General features: G+C 61.6%; 1 protein-coding gene across 1 annotated transcript in view; it reads right to left on the bottom strand.

The window, feature by feature from the left end:
- The window catches only part of RNF213 (ring finger protein 213), an 82500-nt gene that overhangs the window by 42686 nt on the left and 18084 nt on the right, over positions 1 to 21730 (bottom strand). Inside the window, exons 5-21 of the mRNA XM_036009083.1 lie at positions 21265 to 21387; positions 20606 to 20760; positions 19611 to 19769; positions 19116 to 19318; positions 17546 to 17829; positions 16647 to 16903; positions 15157 to 15354; positions 13563 to 13785; positions 13088 to 13143; positions 12311 to 12464; positions 11767 to 11943; positions 8783 to 8872; positions 7995 to 8117; positions 6230 to 6410; positions 4184 to 4357; positions 3120 to 3269; positions 203 to 792 (exon numbers count right to left, since the gene is read on the bottom strand). Coding sequence (XP_035864976.1) covers positions 203 to 792; positions 3120 to 3269; positions 4184 to 4357; positions 6230 to 6410; positions 7995 to 8117; positions 8783 to 8872; positions 11767 to 11943; positions 12311 to 12464; positions 13088 to 13143; positions 13563 to 13785; positions 15157 to 15354; positions 16647 to 16903; positions 17546 to 17829; positions 19116 to 19318; positions 19611 to 19769; positions 20606 to 20760; positions 21265 to 21387 — 3297 coding nt within the window. The remainder of the gene's footprint in view (positions 1 to 202; positions 793 to 3119; positions 3270 to 4183; positions 4358 to 6229; positions 6411 to 7994; positions 8118 to 8782; positions 8873 to 11766; positions 11944 to 12310; positions 12465 to 13087; positions 13144 to 13562; positions 13786 to 15156; positions 15355 to 16646; positions 16904 to 17545; positions 17830 to 19115; positions 19319 to 19610; positions 19770 to 20605; positions 20761 to 21264; positions 21388 to 21730) is intronic.

Genomic DNA, 21730 nt, shown 5'->3' with positions numbered 1-21730 from the left:
TCCGAAGTCCCTGGCCCTCGCGCCCATGAGCAGTCACATCACGTATACGCAGAAGAGAAAAGCAAGCCCCTGGCATGTTCGGCATCAAGTAAAATGCAGACGAGATCCCCCCGGAGGAGGCTACGGTACCGCCCTGTCTGGCTCCCAGGGAGTCTGGGCCAGGACCCCGCCCCCATCCAGGAGTCCCCGGCGAACAACTCACAAGTGTCAATAAAATGTGGAGAGCCCCAAAGTCGCCAGTCAGGCCCAAAACCTCTTTGACCTCCTGGATGACCTTCGCCACGTCGGCGGCCCGCTGCAGGTGGTGGTACTCCTTGATCTGCCCAACGCGCTCTGGGACCCAGCCCTGCGGGTCCTTGGGGTCCAGGGCGCACATGGTGAGGAGGTCGGGGGTGAGGCTGCTGTACCGATTCACGAAGACCTCGAAGATGGTGTCCACTTCCGCCAAGGTCAACTCTCCTGACTTCAGGTCCTCATACAGTTTCCAGAACTTGCCCAAACAAGGACCATACAGCTCTTCGTACACGTCCTCAAGGTCCACCAGCGGCCGCGCCTCCTCCTGCCGCAGCAGGCGCAGGGCCTTCGCGGCCTCCTCCCAGAAGGTCCGGAAGATGTGACTGTCCTTGAGCGAGTCTATCCTTTGGGCCATGTCTCGGACACTGGGGCTCAGGCAGTAATGTGTTACCAGCTCCAAGTCTGAGGAGGTGGGTGATGATCTCGGCACCACGACGTCATTTAACCTTTTACCGCTGAGGTTTTCCAAGTGTCTGTTTGCGATCTCTCCGAAGTCCACTTAAAAGCCGTAAGAGAAAGACAGGAGTCAGACCTGCAGGCGGCACGTGGCTCTAGTGCCCGCGCCCAGCATGCACTGCCGCCCTGCCCCCAGGGAGAGCCGCAGGTGGGCCACTTGCGAGCGTTCTTTTCTCAGTGAGAATCCAGACACCACCCTGCCCCCACTTCATCTGTTTTCACAACAAAGAAAACATAGCTTCTGGGTGAAGACGATGGTCTGCAGAGGGCACCCGCTTCCTCCCCCTGCCCCCACCCCGCTGGGATGCCAGAGCAGCGGGTGCTAAAGAGTCACGAAGGGGCGGGGCAGGGAAGAGCAGAGGAGGGCGGAGTGGACAGGCCAGCGGTGGAGGGGCCCGAGGCCTAGAACCCAGAAGCCCGGCCGGCCGCGGGGAAGCTGGGAGCGGGCAGGTCCCGGCCGCAGGGGAGGCGACAAATGCAGGAAGGGGAAGGACGGACCCTCGGTGTGACGAGTCACCACGACTCCTTCTCCAGAGCAGTGGAAGGTGGCACTCCAGCAAGGACCACACGGAGGGTTTCCCCCTGACGCCCCGACCCCCGGCGGTAGCCTCCACCCCTCCTCACCCCGGGCCAGGCTGGGGAACGTGACCGCCCCAGAGCAAAGGCCTCCCTCAACACACGGGCCGTCCGAGGCCGCACCCCTCTGACTTCTTGGTCAGCTGGCGAGGTGGCCCACTTAATACAAAACATGGGGAGAGTCTTCAGTGTAAGAAGTAGGTAGTAAAACCCACAGGTAAAAGTGACTCGAAGGAAACAGGAAACTATGTGAAAGAAAGAAAAACCTCTCAGCCCCACAGAGCAGCAAGCCCAGGAGGATGCGATACAGCAACCTTGACCACTTGCGGGGCCCGCAGAGGCCCGTCCAAGACAAAAGGGCTCCTGCTAATGGAAGGCCCGTGAGGACCCAGACGGACAGAGCGACTCGAAGGTCGGAAGGCCTAGTGGAGCAAACCGCCCCGAGAGCAGAACAGAAACCTGAGACGGCAAACAGCAGAGGGACATCCCGGGAGCAGTCGCTCCGTCCAGGCGTCTCCAACTCAGGGCAACCCGGCAAGAAGAATGGAGCTTCTGAAACAATTCGAGAGATTTTCCCGGAACTCAAGGACTTGGATTTCAAGATTACAGAGATGTAATCAATCATGCCCAAGACAATGGAGAGAAAACCCACCCTAATTTCAGAACACTAGGGACAGAAAGAGCTCAGGAGCTTCCAGAGAAAACGCCCCACACGAAGCATCAGAGACAGGGATCGCATCTGACTTCCCAACGCGACACTGCGGGAAAATGCAGCCACATGTCCAAAACCCCAGGGGGGAAGCACTTCCGGTCTGTATTCTGCCCGAGCCCAGCGACTGGCCGAGCGAGAGAGAGGACCTTCTCAGACTCACGAGCACCAAGGAGTGAACCTCGTGTGCCCGCTTCTCGGACACATCACGGAAGATATGTCCCACTACATCCCCGGAGGGAGAGAGGGTGTCATAGGACCCAGGGCGACCCCAGGGCGACCCCAGGACCAGAAAGACCCCTCCCATCTGGGGAGGCTCCTGAAAGATCAAACGGATCATGTCTCGGGGAAATTCGAACAGTGAAAGAGTCTGGAATTGAGTGAAAACTAAAATACTGAGAACAGACCTAGGACAAGACAAGGATTTTTACTCCAGAGAAAACCAATGGATGCAAGAAGGTAAGGGGGTCACAACCGTGTGGGCGGCCCGGCTGCCGAGGGGGATCGGCACCCTTGTGGCCATTCGGGGCCAGAGAGTGAGTTGAAGATGGAAATTAAGCAAAGAAAGTCAGAAAGGTCCAGTCTGGGGGGCAGAGATGGGGAAATAAAGAGACGGAAGCCCTCGTGCCCCGAGACAGCCAAGGCTCATCCGGGAGACCCAGGGGCCGTCCGAGCGTATTCTTTAGAGGGCTGGGGCAAACGTGGAGAGGAAGAGGGTGACACGGCTACCTTTGTCTAAAATTAACACGCCCTGGCAGGTGTGGCTCAGTGGACTGAGTGCTGGCCTGCAAACCAAAGGGTCACCGGTTCGATTCCCAGTCACGTCACATGTCTGGGTTGCAGGCCAGGTCCCTAGTAGGGGGCGCGCGAGAGGCAACCACACACTGATGTTTCTCTCCCTTTCTACTTCCCTTTCCCCTCTCTCTAAAAATAAATAAATAAATAAATAATTTTAAAATTTTTTAAAAATTAAATCAACATTTTACTGAAGCCCAACCGGAGGTGAGCCTGCCAGGGTGATACGTTTTTATCGATTCCCCTCCGACCCCTCCGCTTTGGTCTCTGAAATTCCCCTAAATGTCACCTTTCACCAGGTGCTTCACCCCCTCGCACAGCTTCAGGAGGCTGTCCACGCGTCTCTTCTCTTCCTGCAGAAACGCCAGCGCTTCCCACCGGCAGCGCAGCACCCACTTCATATCCTGCTTTTTCTCCTGGGGTGAAAGACTTTTTCTCTCTTGAAGCAAAAAACAAGAGGACCCCAGTAGAACAAATGTATCCTTTTCCACGGCAAGCACGTCTTCCCTCTGCCTCTGACTACACTGCACGCTCAGGGCCTGGGGGGGCCCCCGGCGAGGCACCCCACCAGCCGAGTGGCCTCGAACCCAGCGAGCACTCCCACGTGGCCGTGATCGTGTCCCTTGCCTGAGGTTTAGAAGCCACGTGACACTAAATGCAACACGTGATTCTGAACGAAGTCTTTTGCTCCGTGTGACATGGTGGAGGCGGCTGGTCAGAGCCGAATGGGGTCTGAACATTCAAAGCAGTGACCCGCCAAGGTGAGCCTTCCGACTCCAGTGGTGACACTCACTAGTCCTGTGGTGAAATGTCGGAACTCACTGAGACACACACTTAAGATCTGGGGATGGACGGCCATCAGTTTGGCAACTGGCGCTCACATGGCTGAGAGCTTTTTAAAAAGTTCTTTCACTAGACTTCCAGTTTTTTATAACTTTGTGTTTGTTTAAAAAGTAATTATAAACAACCTTGGCTGGTGTGGCCCGGTGGATTGAGCGCCAGCCTGGGAACCAAAGGGTCACAGGTTCGATTCCCAGTCAGGGCACAGGCCTGGGTTTTGGGCCAGATCCCCAGCAGGGTGCACTCAACAGGCAACCACACATTGATGATTCTCTCCCTCTCTTTCTCCCTCCCTTCCCTCTCTTTAGAAATAAATAAATAAAATCTTTAAAAAGAAATAAAAAAATTATAAATAAACTCATCGATTAAAAAAAAAAATCCCATCAATTTAGTGGCGAGAAGAGGCCCTCCACGTAGAGCGAACAAAGCCCACCCTCCACGGACCCACGGGCACCGCTGCCACTGCCCTTGGCACCGCAGCAGTGCGATGTCCGCCCTCAGCGCGGAACTCACTCAGCTCCCAGATGTCAAGGAACTGGCCCCGGTGGCTCCAGATGAGCTCCAGCTGCCCCACCAGCACCTCCCCGCTCAGGAGGTCACTGGCCACCTTCGTGATGACGGAGTCAGCAGCAACCATCAGAGTCCTGCCTTCCTCGGTGAAGTGTGCCAGCAGTTTCTCATCCGTTCCTGTGCAGGTCGGGAACAGAGTGGGGACCAGTGGGCAGCTGCTTCCCTCCCGCCTCCCCTCTGCCCCGCTGAGGACGGCCGTGACCTCTCGCTGTGCTGCCCGGCCCGGACAGCAGAAGCCAAAGACAGGCCAGACCCTGCGCCCGGCTTCCGCTTCCCGCGGGAGCTGCGGGCCTCACGCACACGAGTGTCCCCAGCACTTCCGTGAACAGGAAGACCATTCCTCCAATGGCTGCAACCAGCTGGGAGAACCGTGTTTCCCGGATTGTTAGGTCCTGTGTCCGTCAGGGTCCTCATGTGATACATGACCTCCCACCATACACCCCCCCCTTCTCCAGAGTCCCCGCGGCAGAAGGACACACGGCCCATTGCGCGCTGACACCCAGCAAGAGACCGGGACAGTCTCCCACGGGGACCGACCCGGCAGCCGCGCCTGGCTCTGCACGTCTTACAAAAATCTGAATGTGAATTTCAGGATCAATTTAGAGGAGGGCAGAGTTTTAAAATATCCCTGTTTGAACCAGGGGGAGATTCCTCTCCACATGCTGCCTGGGTCGAACGGCCTTATGAGAAGGGGCAGTCCATCTGCGCCATTAGAGAGTCAGCGCAACAGCCTCGTGCGTAATCGCACGTCTTTGGAAGCACCCAAGACGTCCTCTGGTCTGAGACGGACAAACTCCTGTCCGCCCAGGCAGCGGAACGTTCGTCAGTGATGAAAAAGTGCCGTGAGCGACGGAAAGGAAGCTCAAACGCAGGCTGCCGGCTGCGGGGAGCCCGGGCGAACGCCTGCAGCTGCGACGCTGCCACACGCCACACTCCCGGAGGGCGGCGCACAGGCAGGCAGGGCCCAGGGCGCCCCGGGCGGCGACGTCGCTCCGGCCCATCCCGTCCCAGCCCAGCCACGCACGTTTATACATCTGTCCCACGACGGACAGGTGACAAACACCAAGAGGGAACCTCGTGTGGACGCTGGACCTGAGTCACCAATGACACGCTGGTACTGGGTCATGGGTCATACGGAATGGCCCGCACCAAAGCGAGACCATCGAGGGCGGCTCCGAGGGCGGGGCACAGTGCACCTCTCCGTGCTGTGTGCTCAGTTTTCCCACAAACCTAAAGCTGCTCTAAAAACGAAGGTGTATCACTTTAGAAGTACAGTCTTTTCCCGTGACTCGCTTCTAACGCACAGAGAAGACCCCTCAGTGACTTGACTCACTCCCTTCAAGAACCCCGACAGGGAAGCAGCTTAGCTTTTTCTTTTTTTTTTTCTTTTTAGTTATGTCAATAATTTGATGAAACCAAGGCTCAGAGTCAACTAACATGGGATTTTTAGATCCAAATACACTGCTTTTCCTCTAGATCTAAATCTAACGACGCACCCACAAACCTGTCCTCCTCCTTGATCACAGAACACCTGGGCACGGCGTGGGGGGGCAGAATCAGACACACTCGGCTCTGTCCCCCTCCTCCACACGAGCCTGCTCAGGCACTCTGACCTCCGAGTGACAGAGGGCGGGTCCAGAGCGGGACACTCCCGCGTTTGGACTGAGGGTCTGGACACTAGGTCTCTTGGACCCAGACCTTGAGGAAGGTCCCACGCCTCCCTCCGCCTGAGTTTCCTCATCTGAGGAAGGGGGACCCGTGGGGGACATGTAGGGCAGCTCCCAGGACCCTGGCGCTGCCACACAGCAGAGACGCAGGGACAGAGGCCCACAGCGTCAGCTCCTATTCACACGCAGGACACCGGGCCCCCACCGGTCTCTGCATCCGGTCTGCCTCCTGGCCAGACCCCAGCCTGTCCGGAGTATCAGGTCACGCGTCCGTCCCCACAGAAGCCAGCAGGACGCCTCGCGGACACCCCCGCCCACGTACCATACAGCCTGAAGAGGTGCTTGATGTCCGGCCCCGTGAGCAGGTGCTCCAGGACCTTGGGCAGGTCATGCACGGGGCCACAGCTGTCCTTCGGCCAGGACTTCGTGATCACGGCGGACACAAGCGTGCCGAACCGGCTCAAGTCGCTGCAGGACAGTCCTTCCAGGACGCCGGTCTGAGACTGCGAGGAGGAAAGAGAAGGGAACGCAGGAGGGTTTCTCGTCGGTTTGTTTTTAAACGACAGAAGGGAGTCGGCCCACAGCATTTCAACAGTCTCTCGTGGCTGGTTGCACAGAGCTTCAAAGTAATGCAAAGGAGCCAAACACTTAACACCTTTCTGAGGGCGTTTTGCTTCGCTGGGAGCGAACACCAGAGCCGTGGAAATGCACCTGCACACACAGGCACGCACACGCACACCCCTCCCTCTGCTCCCCGCCAGTTTCCACATTTCCTCCCGGACGTTCACATCACAGAAAACACCAGAAACACGTCACACACTTTGTGCTCCTAAACCACAGTTCCTTCCGAGGCTGCCACAAACAGCACCTCCATCTTCATTCTATTCCTGCTTCCCCACCCAGACACAGCACGTTTTCATCTTTAGGGTCAACGGTTTCACAGAAAGTCTCAGTAATGAGTTAAAAAAAAAAACAGAGGTAGAGTCAGCTTGCAATGGATACATTCTGATGTAGGAAAGGACAAAAGAATGCCTTATCCAGCAATTTACAAAATGGATTAAATACCATGACCAAGCCCTGGCTGGCATAGCTCAGTGGATTGAGCGTGGGCTGGGAACCAAAGTGTCCCAGGTTCGATTCCCAGCCAGGGTACATTCCTGGGTTGCAGGCCATAACCCCCAGCAACCACACATTGATGTTTCTCGATGTTTCTCCCCCGCCCCCTCTCTCTCCCCCCCCGCTTCCCTCCCTAAAAATAAATAAAAATTTAAAAAAAAAACAAAAACCCCACCATGACCAAGTGGGATTCATCCCAGGGATGAAAGTTTCGTAAATGCAATCCATCAAACCGACAGAGGAAAATCTCACGATCATCAGTAGATGCAGAAAGAGCATTTGGCAAAACCCAAGACCCTTCCACAACAAAGACTCTCGGCGAACAGGAGCAGGGGGACGTGCCCGCCCGGCCGGGGCCGTCCTGAGAACCCCCGGCTGACTCCACGCTGCAGGGAGAGAAGGCCAGGCCGAGGACGGGCCTCCCTGCATGCCTGCGCCGAACTGGACGCTCCGCCGCCACCAATCAGGAGCGACCGAGATGTGCGAGACGCCCAGCCCGGGAAGGGAGAAGTAGGGCGCTCTCTCTCCGCAGGTGACACGGTCTCCTTAGAGGAGGACGCGCACACCAGGCCGAAGCACAGAACTTGCACGCGCACACACAAACGCAGGCTGTCCCTAGGGACAGCATCTTCCCACTTGGCAGAAAAAACCCTCAGTGAACAGATGAGACTTTTTCTTTCCACACGTTTGGTCCACCTTTGGCCACGTGCCAGGCAGTGTCAGCAGACAGCTGACACATGAGGAGCGGTGACCTCACAGGGACCTTCAGGAGCAGCCTGTGACACCGCGGGACTCAAGGTCACACGTGAGTGGCCGTGACTAACAGTCCCTGCAGGCTAGGAGGGGACGTCCCTGCCCATTTTGGGGGCGGAGCACGATCTCAGAACCGGCGGGCGCTCACTGGTCCTCCTCGCCGAGGCCGGAAGGCAGCCGCAACCCCGAACGAGCCCCTGGCGGGTGAGCGTGCTCACCTGGCAGGCCAGGCTGACGGCCTCGATGACGCAGCTCTCAAAGCACTTGGCCACGCTGTCCTCTGCATCCATGCCCTTCCAGTCGGTGCTGCAGAAGGCAGAGATCTGGAAGCGGGGGTTCTCCTGGAAGACACAAGGGGGGCGGTTAGAGCTCTGGGTTCGGCACCCCCGACTCGTCGGGACAGAGACTCCCCGTCTGTGTTTGCCTTCCCGCTATTTTCTCAGTTCCCCGTTGTCTGAGGCTCCTCCCCACCCCGCTCCGGGCACATCCTCACAGCCCCCCAGGGCTGGTGAGACCAGTGGGACTGGGACTCAGCCCCTCCCCACTTCGCAGAGGCGGCGCCTGCAGAGCAGTTTGCAAACACCGGCAAGTCAGGGAAACCGGCTCGGTTCCGCCCTGCTGCTGTTTTCCTGCAAAGACCCACCGAACAGGAACCTGTCAAATGCTCGTCTAACCTCCTGTCCCCAGATCACAGCCCCGCAGTGCGATGAGGAGCGTTTGTGTCTCTCCCGCACGTCACCGGGCTTGGCAGGCTCCTGTCCTATCGCCAGCCGGGCCACCCGGAGGCATCCCCTCATTCTTCCCATGTACCGACTGGGCCCCACGGCACGGGCCGCAACGGCAGCAGACACATGGCCACATCCCCCCCCCCCCCCCCCCGGGCTCTGTGCACAGCGGGGGCGTCCTTCCGAGCAAACGCCCCCTTCACCTCGACCGCGTGCTCCCAACGGCCTGCCCGTCTCCACCTGCCTCTTGCCCCGAGAGGAAAGCCCCCGACCGCGGGCACCTGCTTGAGCCGCCCTTCCATGTCCCGCAGCAGAGACTCCTTCCAGCCGTGCTCCGCAGGGAAGTCTATTTCCACCAGCCGCCTCCAGACCTGCAAAGGCCACATGTCAGTGACACGGAAACGCCACAGGAAGGAAGACCGCTGTGGGAAGGCAGAGAGCGCGGGACTGCAAGGACGCCTGACCCGGACCAGGCTGCCGTCACCGAGACCTGCCGGCGGGAGCCAGGGCCCCGACTGGGCAGGTGACCGCTCTGGTCCTGCGCCGTGAAACCACTCTTCGCTGGGAAGGAACTTCCCTCCAACGGTCTGTGTGTGAAAATGTCAGACGTGCAAGCACCGCAAGCAGCCCCGGCACCGCCTTCGGATCCCCAGCGTTACGCCTGAACACGCCTTCCTCCGTCTGCAGCTCCCCTCCAAGTGCTCCCCCTGCGGAGCCCCCGGCAGGGGAGCCGCCGGTGCCATCTCCCTCCACCCCCAAGTGCTTGGCAGGGTGTCCCCTGCCACGTGGCCCGCCTCCTACGCAGCGCAGTGAGTGTCACGCTCAGGACGGTGCACGCGGGCCCGACACTGTCTTCTAGGACCCCGTCCCCAGCCCTCCCGTCGTTCACTCTGTCCTGACTGTTCGGGCCCAGGGCGAGACCTGGGGATGCGCACTAGTCATCACGCCTTGCTCCGGTGACCTCTCCGGCCGTCTGCTGCCGTGAACCACGTCCGCAGTTCTGGGAGCCTCGGGCCGGGTGTTCGGAGACTGTCCCTCAGTCGGCCGGGGCTCCCACCTCCCCCACGGTCAGATTCAGAGCAAACTTCTTCTTGGCGGCGGGCGCCACGCTGGAAATGCACCTTGGGTGGGTCGGGCAGGGTGAGGTGTCAGCACGCCCCCGAGACTCCCGTCCTACCTCGGGGTGGCTGCGGCCCTCGGGGCCTGATGCCCAGAGGCCTGGGGGTCAGGTCGGCCCCTGGCCGATGCGTCCTCGGGCAGATTTCCGTTTCTCCTTTCCAACGTGCTCTTTTCTGCTCCCTGTCAACATGCAGCCTACGGCGGGGGCTCCGCGGCTCCGGCTGCCTGGAGCTCTCACCGCGGATCCCAGCGCTCCGGGGGGATCCGCGCCCGCGTCGCCCTCCACAGAGCTGGCCCTGCCGTGACTGCTTCTCCGGCGTTTATTAGTCCGCTTTCTTGTATAAAATTTCAAAAATAGAAAAAGGGCTTTGTTTTCTCCATACACCCTTCTTCCTGTTAACGTAGCTCAAGTGTCACTGATGCTGGGACTCGTTCATCCTAGGTGTGGCTGCTGGGGACCCCGCCTTGGGCCGGCTTCTCTTCCTTTATTTAAAAAGCGAGGGACGTTTCGGACCTACAGAAACGCCGTGACCAGTGCTGGCAGTCTCCCCTGGTGCGCGTGTCTTCCACGGGCGAGGGCCGGCTCTCATCACAGCGCGGACACCGGCAGGGGCAGGTTCTCAGGCCTGAAACGCAGACTGTCCCCGACGGCCCCCCGCTTCCCGGGAACGTCCTCTGCCACCCCCGGATCCAGGCCAGGAGGGCACGCTGCCTCGGTCCTGCTTCCTGGTGACCTGTCACTGCGCGTCTCACTGTCCGGCAGTGTGGGACGTTTTGGGCTGGCCTTGCGTGTCGCCTGCCAGAGTCGGAGGCTCCTTCCCGGAGCTCGGGTCTCAGTCAGGGGCGACGGTCCTTGAGATCTGTGGCAGGGCTCTCTGGGTGCCAAGGAGAGTTCTTGGACCCGGGACCACATTTCCAGGCCCGTTCATTGGATGGAGATGAGAACTGTTGCTCTTTTTTTAACCTAAATTTTTTTTTCAATTCCAGTTTGCATTTAATATTATTCTTTATCGATTTCAGATGCACAGCAAAGTGGTCGGACAATCACACACCAGACAGAGCGGGCGCCCCCCGCCCCGCCCCGCCATCACGACACTGCTGGCCCCACTCCCTGTGCTGTGACTGACATCTCCGTCTCCGGGGCTGTTCTGCTGCGGATCCCGCTGCTGGATCCCCTCACCCTTCCCACCCCGCCCCCGAGCCCCTCCCCCGACACCTGTCACTCTGTTCTCAGTGTCTGAGTGTGGCTGTATTGTTTATTTTGCTTGTGAGATTCCACGTATGAGTGAGATCACGTGGTACTTGTCCTGTCTGACATGTTTCCCCACGCATAACACCCTCCAGTCCCTCCGCGTCGACACAGAGGGTAAGAGCTCCTTCTGTTTTACGGCTGCGCGGGATCCCACGTGTGCGTGCCTCACGGCCGTTTCTCCCCCTCAGCCACTGCTGGTGCCCGGCTGTTTCCAGGCCCGGGGGACCGCGAGCAAGGCCGCAGCGGGCTGGACCACACGTCCGCACCGCCAGCTGAGCTCCTTCTGACCCCGAGTCCTCCTGCCCGCCCTCGCCCACACTCCCTTCTGCACAGCGAGGAGAACCCCGGCTTGCGACAGCACGGAACCCAGCGTTCGCGTGCTGAGTCTTGCACACTCACAGCAGCACCGAGCATCGCTACACCCGCGTGAGCGCCAACAACCAAACTTCCGCCAGATTAAAGGAGATGCGCGTCTTCCCGGCCCTCGGGGCCCGCGCTCAGCGTCCAGGCTCCAAGGACCACCTTGTGGGGGCTGCTTCCTCTCTCCCCCACACTCAGAAGCCGTTCTGCCCAGCTTGGCCTCCAAGTACTTCTTGCTTTCACCTTTCCTTCCATGTCCAACGTCATCAACTTGACTCCTAACCTCAGTGCTGAACCAGACCCCAAATCCCCGACACAAGTCACCGCCCCGGAGCACCTTCCCGACAAGGTCTGCCTGACGCCAGGGCACCCCGCAGGTGGCGTGACCAGCACGTGGCCGTCTGCCACCTGCTGGGGAGCGGCGGGGACCCGATACCCAGCTGAGCTCTCCGCACTCGGGGTGCAGACGTGGCCCACGGTGCCGCGTCCCTGTGCCGACACACCCCCGAGGTTCTACGCCGCCGCCCAGCTCACCTGCACCTCCTGCTCGTACGTGAATGTGACCGTAGTGAAAAGAGAGGCTTGTGAGCTCTGGAACATGCTCTTACTGAAGATTCCCCGGAGCCACGATCTTGTAGTGTTGAGGGTCGTCTGCACGACGGTCCTCACCGAGCTCTGCCCGATTTCACTGCCCCGCCCCGCCGCTGCGTCCTGTCACGCAAGGGGAGAGAGACAGGGCAGCGCTCACTGTTCTGCACTGCACCCTCCACGGTGCGGGGCCAGGCCCTCCTCCGCCGGCTCTGCTCTGCAGCTGCCCGGCCGCCTGGTGCTCTGCACTCAACTCCTCGCTCCCTCCGGGGCGAGACCGAGGGCACACGGCACACGGGTTTGCCACAACGTCGTGGATGCGCAGAACAGAGCCGGCGTCGGCCAGGCCCCAGCGATCTCCGATGACGGAGCCGGCCACTCTGTGTCACCCCCGCCATCCAAGAAGTAGCCGGCCTCCTTTTGCAATTGAGGCTGCTTGGAATTCCGTCCCTGCACTGGGCGTGCCGTCACGGAGGCATGTCCCGCTCACCGCTAGAGGCTTCAGCGCCGTGACCACGAGAACGGCCTCGGCCGACAGGGCGGGCAGCTCATGGAACACGTGCTCCTTGGTGAGTTTGCAGACGGCCTTGTGGAGCTCCAGGCACGCGGTCAGGTAGGGCTGGAGCGAAGTCTTCTCCGGGACGCTGGCCCGCAGGGGGGGAGAGAAGTCACTGAAGTGACCCGGGAGACCCGAGAGGACAGCGCCGTCCCGCAAGTGCCCTCCCTTCAACACACCGCCAGGGAGGGCATGTATCTGACCCCCTCGGGGTAACTTCAGGAAATCCAGTCCGTCCGGAACTGGGGACCAAGGGAAAAAGCAAGCAGCATTGTGGGCTGCCTCCCTGGTCTGAACTATTGTAACAAACACAAGTTTAATTATTCCAAGGAGATCCCCCTGCTTAGAAAAAAGCTAGGGAGGTACTACAACGCTGAAAGACGCGTACACTGGAAAACAATTCCGGGAGACCCCAGGAGGGAGGGAGAAAGGAAGAGACGCCAGCGGACCCTGCACTGCGCAGTGTGGCCGCGGCCACGGAGAAACCCGCGGAGACGCTCGGAAGCACAGACCCAAGGGGAGTCACCCGAACCTCGGCAGCCGTGGCTACCACTCCCTCACAACACGGGACGGTCGCCTCGCTGACGCAAAGGAAGAGGAGGGATGCACACTGACTGGTGGCCTTCCGGGGACGGGAGCCGGTGTGGGACACGGCCACCAAGCAAGGGACGGCCACGTGCCAGGCAGACCACGTTTTGCTTTTCTACTTACCTGTCCCGAAACTTGTCCAGCAGTTGCAGCAGCATTTTCAAAGTGTCCTTGACGTCCTAGGGCGGGGGCGGGGCGGAGAGCAGGGCGGGGTGAGCCGCTCGCCCTCTCCTTCCTGCAGACGCGCTCTACGGGGCTGGGCACTACACTAACACCCCTCAGAAATAAAACTCAGGGTTTAAAATTACACCGTGAAAAACAAAATTTAAAAAAGAGAAACAAGAAAGGGTAAAAGCAATCATAAAAGGACAAAGAACAAGAAAATAGAATAAAATCATACCATCGATGCCACCCCCAAACTGGGGGAGGCCGCTGGGAACTAGTGTGTCACGCGGAAGACACACCCGCGTGTCGCTGGAACAGAGCAGGGCCCGCCCCGCCACCAAGCCCTCCGGTCCCAGGGCTCCGCCCAGCTTGCTCGCAAGCTTCTCTGGCGCAAGCTGCCACAAAGCGACAGCCCCTCCGGCCGGGGACGAACCTCCACATTCCTCTTGGAGACTTCCCTCAGTTCCTGAAGCCGGTGGACGGTCCCTTGCAGACAGTCCAGGATGTGGGCCAGAAAGCGACTCCGGTGGTCAGTGAACTCTTGCAGGAAGGGGACCAGGGAGCTCAGGGGCAGCACGCTGAACCACGAGCGGAACAGGCTCTCGTCCAGGTCCAGCAGGGACTTCCGCTCCCTCATCAGCTGCAGCAACTTCTTCCTGGGAGGGCGGGGAGGAGGAGCCATGAGCAGGCGGTGCCATCAGTCCCACAGACTCGGGGACACCAGACCGCAGGAGGGGCGAGGCAGGGCTTTCGGGTTGTTGAGACAATTTAAACGCTAAGGACGAGTGAGCGGTGACATGTAAGAAGTCACCGATGCGGAGGGACCCTGAGGACACCGTGCTGAGTGAAACAGCCGGACAGAAGGGGAGAGTCCTGGGTGCCCCTCCAATGTGGCGGGAGGGGTCACGTCCACAGGGACAGGAAGGGGAGGACCGACCCAGGGGCCTGGGGAGGGGTGGGGAGGGAGTGTTTCTGGGGGACCGAGGCTCAGCTGGGGACCATGACAAAGGTGGGGTGATGGCAGTGTGACGCCGCCGAGCCGTGCACGCGAGACGGTGGGGCCGGGGACTGTACGCTGTTATGCACACGTTCTCACGGGGAAGAGCCCGCCACGGACTCAGCATCGGCCAGCTCCTCTGGCACAGCACCGCCGTCGGGCACCGTCGCTGTGACGTGTCCACCCTGGCGGTGACCGCAGCAGCGTGCACCGCTGCTCCACCCCACCCCACGGTCAGTGGCTCCTCAGCGGGGGGACAGCGCCCGGGACCCGCTCTCCGGGGTGTCCCTCGGAGTGTGACTTGCTCACGTCCCGTGCAGAGGTGCTGCCGGAGGGTGTGTGCCTCTCGGGGTGACTCCCCTCACTCGGCACAGCGGCCCCCAGGCGCGGCCGCAGCTCCGCCTTCTTTGTCGTGGCCGCAGGAAGGGCCGGTGCGTGCGCACACGTCTTTCCTCCTGCCCGTCCGTCCGTCTTCACACACCGAGGCCGTTTCCGCGCTGGCTCTGGGGGACGCGCTCACAACACAAGGACGACCGTTCGCGACATCCGTGACCGCAGCGGGCTCCACTCCCGACACCGGCGAAGAAGCAATGAGGACCCTTTTGCTCCCTCAGCCCCGCAGGCCCGACCCCAGCGGGTGGGGGCGGGTGGGGCCGGCGTGTGCACCTGCCGGCTGCCCCGACGAAAGCACGGGCCCCCACGGGCACGCGGGGCCAGGCGTGGAGAGGAGCGCTGGCATTCAGCCACCTTTCTGTACTCCATTCGCATGTGTATGTGTCCTTCGGTTCTGACTTAGTGTTTGCACTTCCGCTGGGTTTACCGTGTTCTCTTGTGGGTTCTGCTGCCCACGCCCTCTCTAAAAGGCGGGCACTTCACTACCAGACTTTCGATGGCCACCTTTCTATTTCTCTTGATATGCCTCGCGTGTTTAAAACTTTGGGAAGAGGTCATCGTACGAGAAGAGACACGTTCCTCGTGTCCAACGGGAGTCCGCCGAGACCGACGCACGGAAGCACGGGCCACGACTTACCCATCTGCCTTCTTTTCCCGGAACTCCTTGAAAGGGACTCCTTCGAGGGCCGCCCAGGTCTCCTCATGCTGGATCCTGGAGTCCCCTCTGCGAGTGGGCCGCTCCATACAGCGGTGGAGCACAGGCAGGACGCCCACCCAGTGGCCCACCCCGTGGGTCACACTCTCGAGGCACAGGACCGCCAGGGCCTCTCGCCACCTGGAAAAGGATGGAGACCCTGCAGTGAGCCGGCGATGGCCCAAGTGGCCTGATGTCCCCCCAGGGCGGGGCCGGCTCCTCGCAGGGGGCAGAAGGGAGCACCCTGGGCGGCTGAGCACCGAGCGCCTGGGCCAGGGAGGAACAGGGTCGCATGGCAGTCAGGGCGCCCTTGGCCTCACCCACCAAAGCCCTGGGCAGTGAGGAGGCCCCGCTGAGCCCCACGGCGAACCCCTGAGGGCAGCAGTCCCATCTTCCTTGACGGCAGAAGACACCGAGGCTGGGGCGGCCCACGCCAGCAGGCCTGTGACCCCAGGGCGCCTGGCGGCGTGGGCCGCACGAGAGCAACCTTTCGGATGCAACAGAGCAGCCTACAACAGCGCGTGGCGTTTCCCCAGAACACGGCGGTGCCGTCTGTTGGCCGTGGTCCCTCATCTCGGTGGACACAGTGGGCCGCTGGGGCTGCAGACTCACAAAACCCAGCGGCAGGTGTCCCGAGGGGACCCCCTGCTCGGGGCTGGCCACCTCATGCCGTCCTCAAGGTCACTCAGACGGCTGCCAAAGACACGGCAGGAAGATGCTGGGATCACTGGTGGGGCGCCGAGGAGGGCCCCCCAACACCAGTGAGCTCCTCCAGCCTGGCCACGACCCTCCCACGCGGCCGCTCCGGGGCCAGCCCGGCGGCCCCGCAGCTCCTGCACTCCTAGACACGGAGGTGGCCGACAGAGGCCGTGGGGCAGGCGCCCGAGTCACCCGTGCAAATGTCCGGGGGCTACGGCGTGGCACACGCACAGCATCTCGGAAGCAGCGCCCCCGGTCGGTTACGCAGTAGAACGAGCGTATGCGCTTGGAAAAGGCTGGGGCCGCGCCTTCCGGCCGGCGAGCCAAGTGGAGTTTCAGAGTGCGCACTGCCTGACTGCCTGGTCAGGGGCGCTCGGCTCTCGTGCCTCAGCTTGTCAAATAAAAAAATGACCGCAGCGCACACCACAACAGCCATCTGGCGTGAGGGAATCAAAATAACGCCCACTGTTTTGGTCAGATGGGCGAAAGACGTGTTTTGGGGCATGCCGCAGAATTCAGCCATCGGCGTGCGCGTGCCGTGAGGAGGGGCAGGGCGAAGATGGCCAGGCTGGGCGACGGTGCTCGCGTGACAGCAGTGACGTGGCGGGCGGCTTTCACTTCCCGCGTGTTCCTGCCCAAGCTGTGAGCAGCGCCGGCTCATCACTGGGCGGAAACCATCAGAACAGCCATTGAATCCTGTCTCTCTCTCTCTCTCGCACGCACGCACGCACTACCTCTGAGGTGTTTCCAAGATGTGGCTCAGGTCGGCGTGGAAGTCGCTGGGGGAGCAGGCACTGCAGCACAGCAGGTCACACAGCAAGGGCAGGTCGTGCGGGAACGCGGGAAGCTGGAACTCTCGGGCCAGGCGCAGGACGACGAGGCCCATCCTCAACTTGCTCTGCACTGGGAAATCCGCCGGCAGAGAGTCCCCGGCCCTTTGCAGAAACGGCGCCACCCTGGTCTTCAGATGCTCCCATAGGTCTTCCTTCACCTGACACAGGGGCAGGGGACACGGCACCGGGTGCTGAATCCGTCCGCGCTGCCCCGTCCCTGCCCTGAGTCCCGTGTCACCTGGGCAGAGTCCCACATCCCTGAGGGGCAGGGACAGCTCTGTGAAGGGGTCACTCACTGCCCTACCTCCCTAGTTCCTGAGCACCCCCCTCCCAGGGCCTAGGTGCCCTGGACCCTCGGGGGCCGCCACCAATAACGCCTTCCAGAGACCCTGGCGTGGCGGAGGGGCTTTCGGGTGGGAGCTCTGGATGCCTCTGAAGGCTCAGCGGCCGTCCTAGGCCCGGCCCAGCGGCGTCTCCAACCTGCCCGGGCCTCCCTGCAGGCCAGGTGCAGAAGCTGTGAGGGGGGTTCCACCCCTTCCCCTCGGCCTGCAGGCCGGGTGAGGGGTGGGGCCAGCTGTGTGGGCGGGGCCAGGTGAGGGCGGGGGTAACAATGGTGAGCCGAGGAAGAAAATGGGGGAACAAGGAATTCCCAAGAAGAGGTATTTGGGGAAAAGGGGTGGAAGGTCCACCTGTCCCATGTGTCCCCCCAAGTCCAGTGGTCAACCGGCCACTAGGAGGTGGGTGACGTGGCTGCCCAGAAGGTGCAGCAGGGCGCGGCCGCCACCGCCCAGGCCCCATACCTGCTTCTCCTCGTACTGCAGGGAGCTCCAGGGCCGCTCCCCCGCTTCGTGGACCACGGGCGCACGGACGACCGAGTAGAACTGGCGGAACTGGACGAAGAAGCGGTCCAAGCCGGCGGCGCCCCAGAGCCGGAGGGCACCGAAGAGGCTGTCCAGCATCACGGCGGTGGCGATCTTCTTCCCTCTGACAATGTCTTTCCTCGTCTGGTCCGTCAGAAAGTCCATCACCTTCTGCATCTTCCCGAGCGACTTCTCGCAAACAATGTCATCGTACTGATGCCAGCCTAGGAAGGGGAGGAAGGATGCCACATCTCACCCAGCCTGGACGCTGTGCCCTGGAAGGCCACTCCCGACCCTCGGGAACGGAATCCAGAGCCCGCGGCAGGGAGGGAGGGAGGGAGGGAAGGAGGAAGGAAGGAAGGCAGGCAGGCGCCCGAGAACTGGGGTCCGTGGAAGGCAGCCGAGGCGTGCCGGGCAGGTGCCCGTCCAGGTAAGCTCAGATGGCCTGGCCGCTCGGGGAGCACGGCCGGGTGCAGGCCTGGTGTGCAGGCTCCGCCCGGTGGCAGATGGCACTCGGGTCACACGATTCCGCTGCGCATGCGCAGAGAGTACATGGCAAACTCGATGGCTCAGCAGGCGTGGTGCACAAGCACCTCAGGGAACGGTTGCTGGAACGGTGGCCATTTCACACAGAGACTGTGTGACTCACACTCGAGAGAGCGCCACTCCCAGGTTCCTCAGTGCCAGTGCCTCTGCCCTCCTGCTGGAAGCCGTGACACCGCCCACCCACCAAGGACAGCACACGTGACACGCGCAAGGGGCAGCCCTCCGCCAGTACCGGGCAGACACATGCAGACGCAGACACGGCTGCGTGCACTGAGGGGAAGTAGAGCACAGGAAAACGGGGAAGAGAAGAAACATAAACAGGAGCCCTGGCTGGTGTGGCTCAGTGGGTGGAGTACAGCCTGTAAACCAAAGGGTCACTGGTTCGATTCCCAGTCAGGGCACAGGCCTGGGTTGCAGGCCAGGTCCCCGGTGGAGTCCATGTGAGAGGCAACCACACACTGATGTTTCTCTCCCTCCCTTCCCCTCTCTCTATATATACACACACACATACATACACAAGGAGAAGAAGACACGACAGAGAACGGAGTGAGAAAAAGCGGCAGAGTGGGACAGTGAGTGGCCTTCCCGGCTTCGCCAGTGTCTCTGTCCCCGGCGCCACCCGGAGATCTGCCGGAAAGCACCGCTTCCCCTCCTCTCGCCCCGACCTGCCCACCGCTCCTGCCCCCGACGCCCGCACCGCCTCCCGGCCCCCTGCGGCTTCGCTGCGGTCCTTCCCGACATCACAAACCCTGCCCCTCGCTTCCTCCCACACGTGAGTGTGGCGAGAGCTCGCTTCCACACTCCGGTTTTCTGCTCTTGGAGCACGGGACACAGCCAGTGCTGAGCAGAGAGGACCCACGTGGGCCACGGGAGCCCGGACTCTCCGGAGAGACGCAGCCAGCCCGGGGCAGCCGGCCCTGCGCGTGTGCGTGTGCACTGCGGGCGGCAGCACGCCGTGACTCACCTTCTGCGCCCAGCAGCTTGGACCTCACGTGCAGGCAGCGGTTGACATGCGTGTTCTTCTCCTTTTGCTTTTCGTAGATGAACTCATACTCCACGCCGTCCTTGCCACGGTTGACCACGTACTTGTACGGGATGGGTTTGTCCAGGTGCTGCTTGGAGATGACGGCCCTGCCTTCGACGAGGTACCCGTGAGCCTCTAAGTCCCTGCAAGGGAGCGGGACACCGCCGGTTACGGAGAAGCCCTCTCGGAAGTTTCCGCCCGCAAGCGCGGCACGGACTGAGGACTGGGGGCTACGAGTCCACATGGGCCGCGGAACATTCTCACGGGGACGCGGGAGAACTGCATTCTGGGGAAGAGCTGTTTGAAATGCTCCTTTTCTGAAACTCTCACGGCGCCCTCGTCAGCATTTGCTGCAGAGAACTGTGTCGGCCGATTTCAAAGGCGGGGCACCCCGCACGCCCCGAAGCTGGCCCCCTAGCCTGGGGTCACACTCACCTGATACAGTGCATCTCGCACACGTTACGCTGCCATCTCGGCTCCCCCAGCTCCTCGCCCCCTCGGACGAACACCTGGTGGTGGCTGGGCTCGAAGCCGAAGTGTTTGGAAATGATGGCGCGGAAGAACACCGAGACTCCTTCCCCGGGGCGCAGGGGGCTGCAGGCGGTCACCGGGACACGACGGTCAGACCTGGGTCTGCCACCCACCCGTGCACGTGCACAAACTCACACACAGTCACACACAGTCACACACGAACACATATGCACAGACACATGCCTGTGTGCGCGCGCGCACGACTCACATCTACACAAGCATGCACACCGCACAGGCACATGCATGGTCACACGCCTGTGCAGTCACATGTGTAAGCATGCACACAAGTCGCACACCTGCACAAACATGCACACCGCACAGGCACATGCAGGATCACACACCTGTGCAGTCACATGTGTAAGCATGCACGCCACCATGCATAGCCACACAAATGCATATACACACAGAAGACAGTGCACACCCTGCTCGCGTGTGGTCACACGCACGCGCATGCATGCACACACCCCCAAAGTGGCCACACAAACATGTAGGCACGTGTGCACATGTGTCCGTGCCCACGTGTTCGCACACTCCTGGTTTCTACGCCACACAGTAACATGCACCCAGCAGACACCCAGTGCACTGACCCTTCGACACACTGCCCCCCAGGTGGATCCTCTCGTCTCTCCCTCTACAGGGGTGGGCGCAGGGCGGGGGACATGCTCCGTCCTCTCGAGCGCCAGGGCCGTGACAGGCGGGGCTGGCTGGGACATGGACTCGTGACAGCCTGGCCCTGAGTCCTGTAAGGCCCTTGTTCCCTCCGGGTCCCCAGGACAACGTGACTGAGAACTGAGTCTGGGCAAGAACTTGGGGCCGATAGCCCCCCTCTGCCTAGGAACCCCCTCCACGGGGCGGGCCGCCCTCCTGTCCCCTGCCCTCCTGCCCCCACGGCGCCCTACCTCTCCGGCACGGCCTGCGAGTCGGCTTTCTGGTCCTTCCGCGCCTTCTCCTTCGAGGCGGCCACGTCCTGCCCGGGAGCCTGGGCCGCCTTCTTCGGGGCCTGGGGCTTGGCTTTCTCTTTAGCAACGGCAGTCTCGCCCTTGGCTTCAGTTTCCTAGGTCAAGCAACCAAACCCTAACCTCTAACACCAGCCTCCGCGGGAGCCCCCTGGCGGTCTGGGGCACCCACCCCAGGCACCAAGGATGCCCCGACACCTGAGCCGCCACCACACTCTTCCTCGGGGCCCCTGCACGTGCCACTCCCTCTGCCAGGGACGCGTCCCCACGTCACCCTGCGGCTTGCCTCTCACCCACCCACGTGTCCATGACAACAACCCCTCCCCGGAGAGGCCTCGCCCGGCCGGGCTCCCTGGGCAGCACCTCCAGCGCCCCCAGCCTCTGCCCTGGGCCCTGGCACGTCCCGGCCCCCCTGCAGCATGAGCTCAGGAGGCAGGAGAAGGGCCCGTCCTCGGCCCCACCCCAGCGCCTCACCCCTGTTTGGTGAGTGACTGCGTGAAGGACAGGCTGCAGGAGGAGCGGGGCCCAGAGGAGCCGACCCCGGGACCGACGGCAGGTGTGGGGACGCCCCCCGCCCCCCACCGCGGGACGGGACACTGTACCTGCTGGTGCTCTCGGGGGGCAGGGATGCTGGCGGGCGGCTGTTTCGATTTCGGAGTCTCATTTTGAACTTCCTCCTTGGCCCCCTTCCCTGGATCGCCCGTCTTGGCTGTGGCTGCCGTAGCCTGGAAGAAATAAAGACCCCAAGCCCTGACCGGTGTGGCTTCATGGGGCGGGCGCCGCCCCGCAGAGTGGAGCCTCTCCGGTTCGATTCCCGGTCGGGGTGCAGGCCTCGGGGGTGGGTCAGCCCCAGGTCGGGGTGCGTACAAGAGGCAGCCCATTGATGTTTTCCCCCTCCCTTTCCCCCTCCCTTAAATAAACAAACAAAACCTTTTAAAAAATAAACCCCCCCAAACATCAGGGCCCAGGGGACAAAACAAACAGGGACACTGTGACTTGGCGACAGGAGGGTCCGCAGCCCCTCCCGCAGCCCCGCTCCCGGGAGCGAGTCCCGAAGCACACACTCCC

Source organism: Phyllostomus discolor, chromosome 8, assembly GCF_004126475.2.
Source record: "Phyllostomus discolor isolate MPI-MPIP mPhyDis1 chromosome 8, mPhyDis1.pri.v3, whole genome shotgun sequence".
Taxonomy (NCBI): domain Eukaryota; kingdom Metazoa; phylum Chordata; class Mammalia; order Chiroptera; family Phyllostomidae; genus Phyllostomus; species Phyllostomus discolor.
Note: the sequence above shows the minus strand (reverse complement) of the source record. Positions and strands in the feature narration are given on the sequence as shown.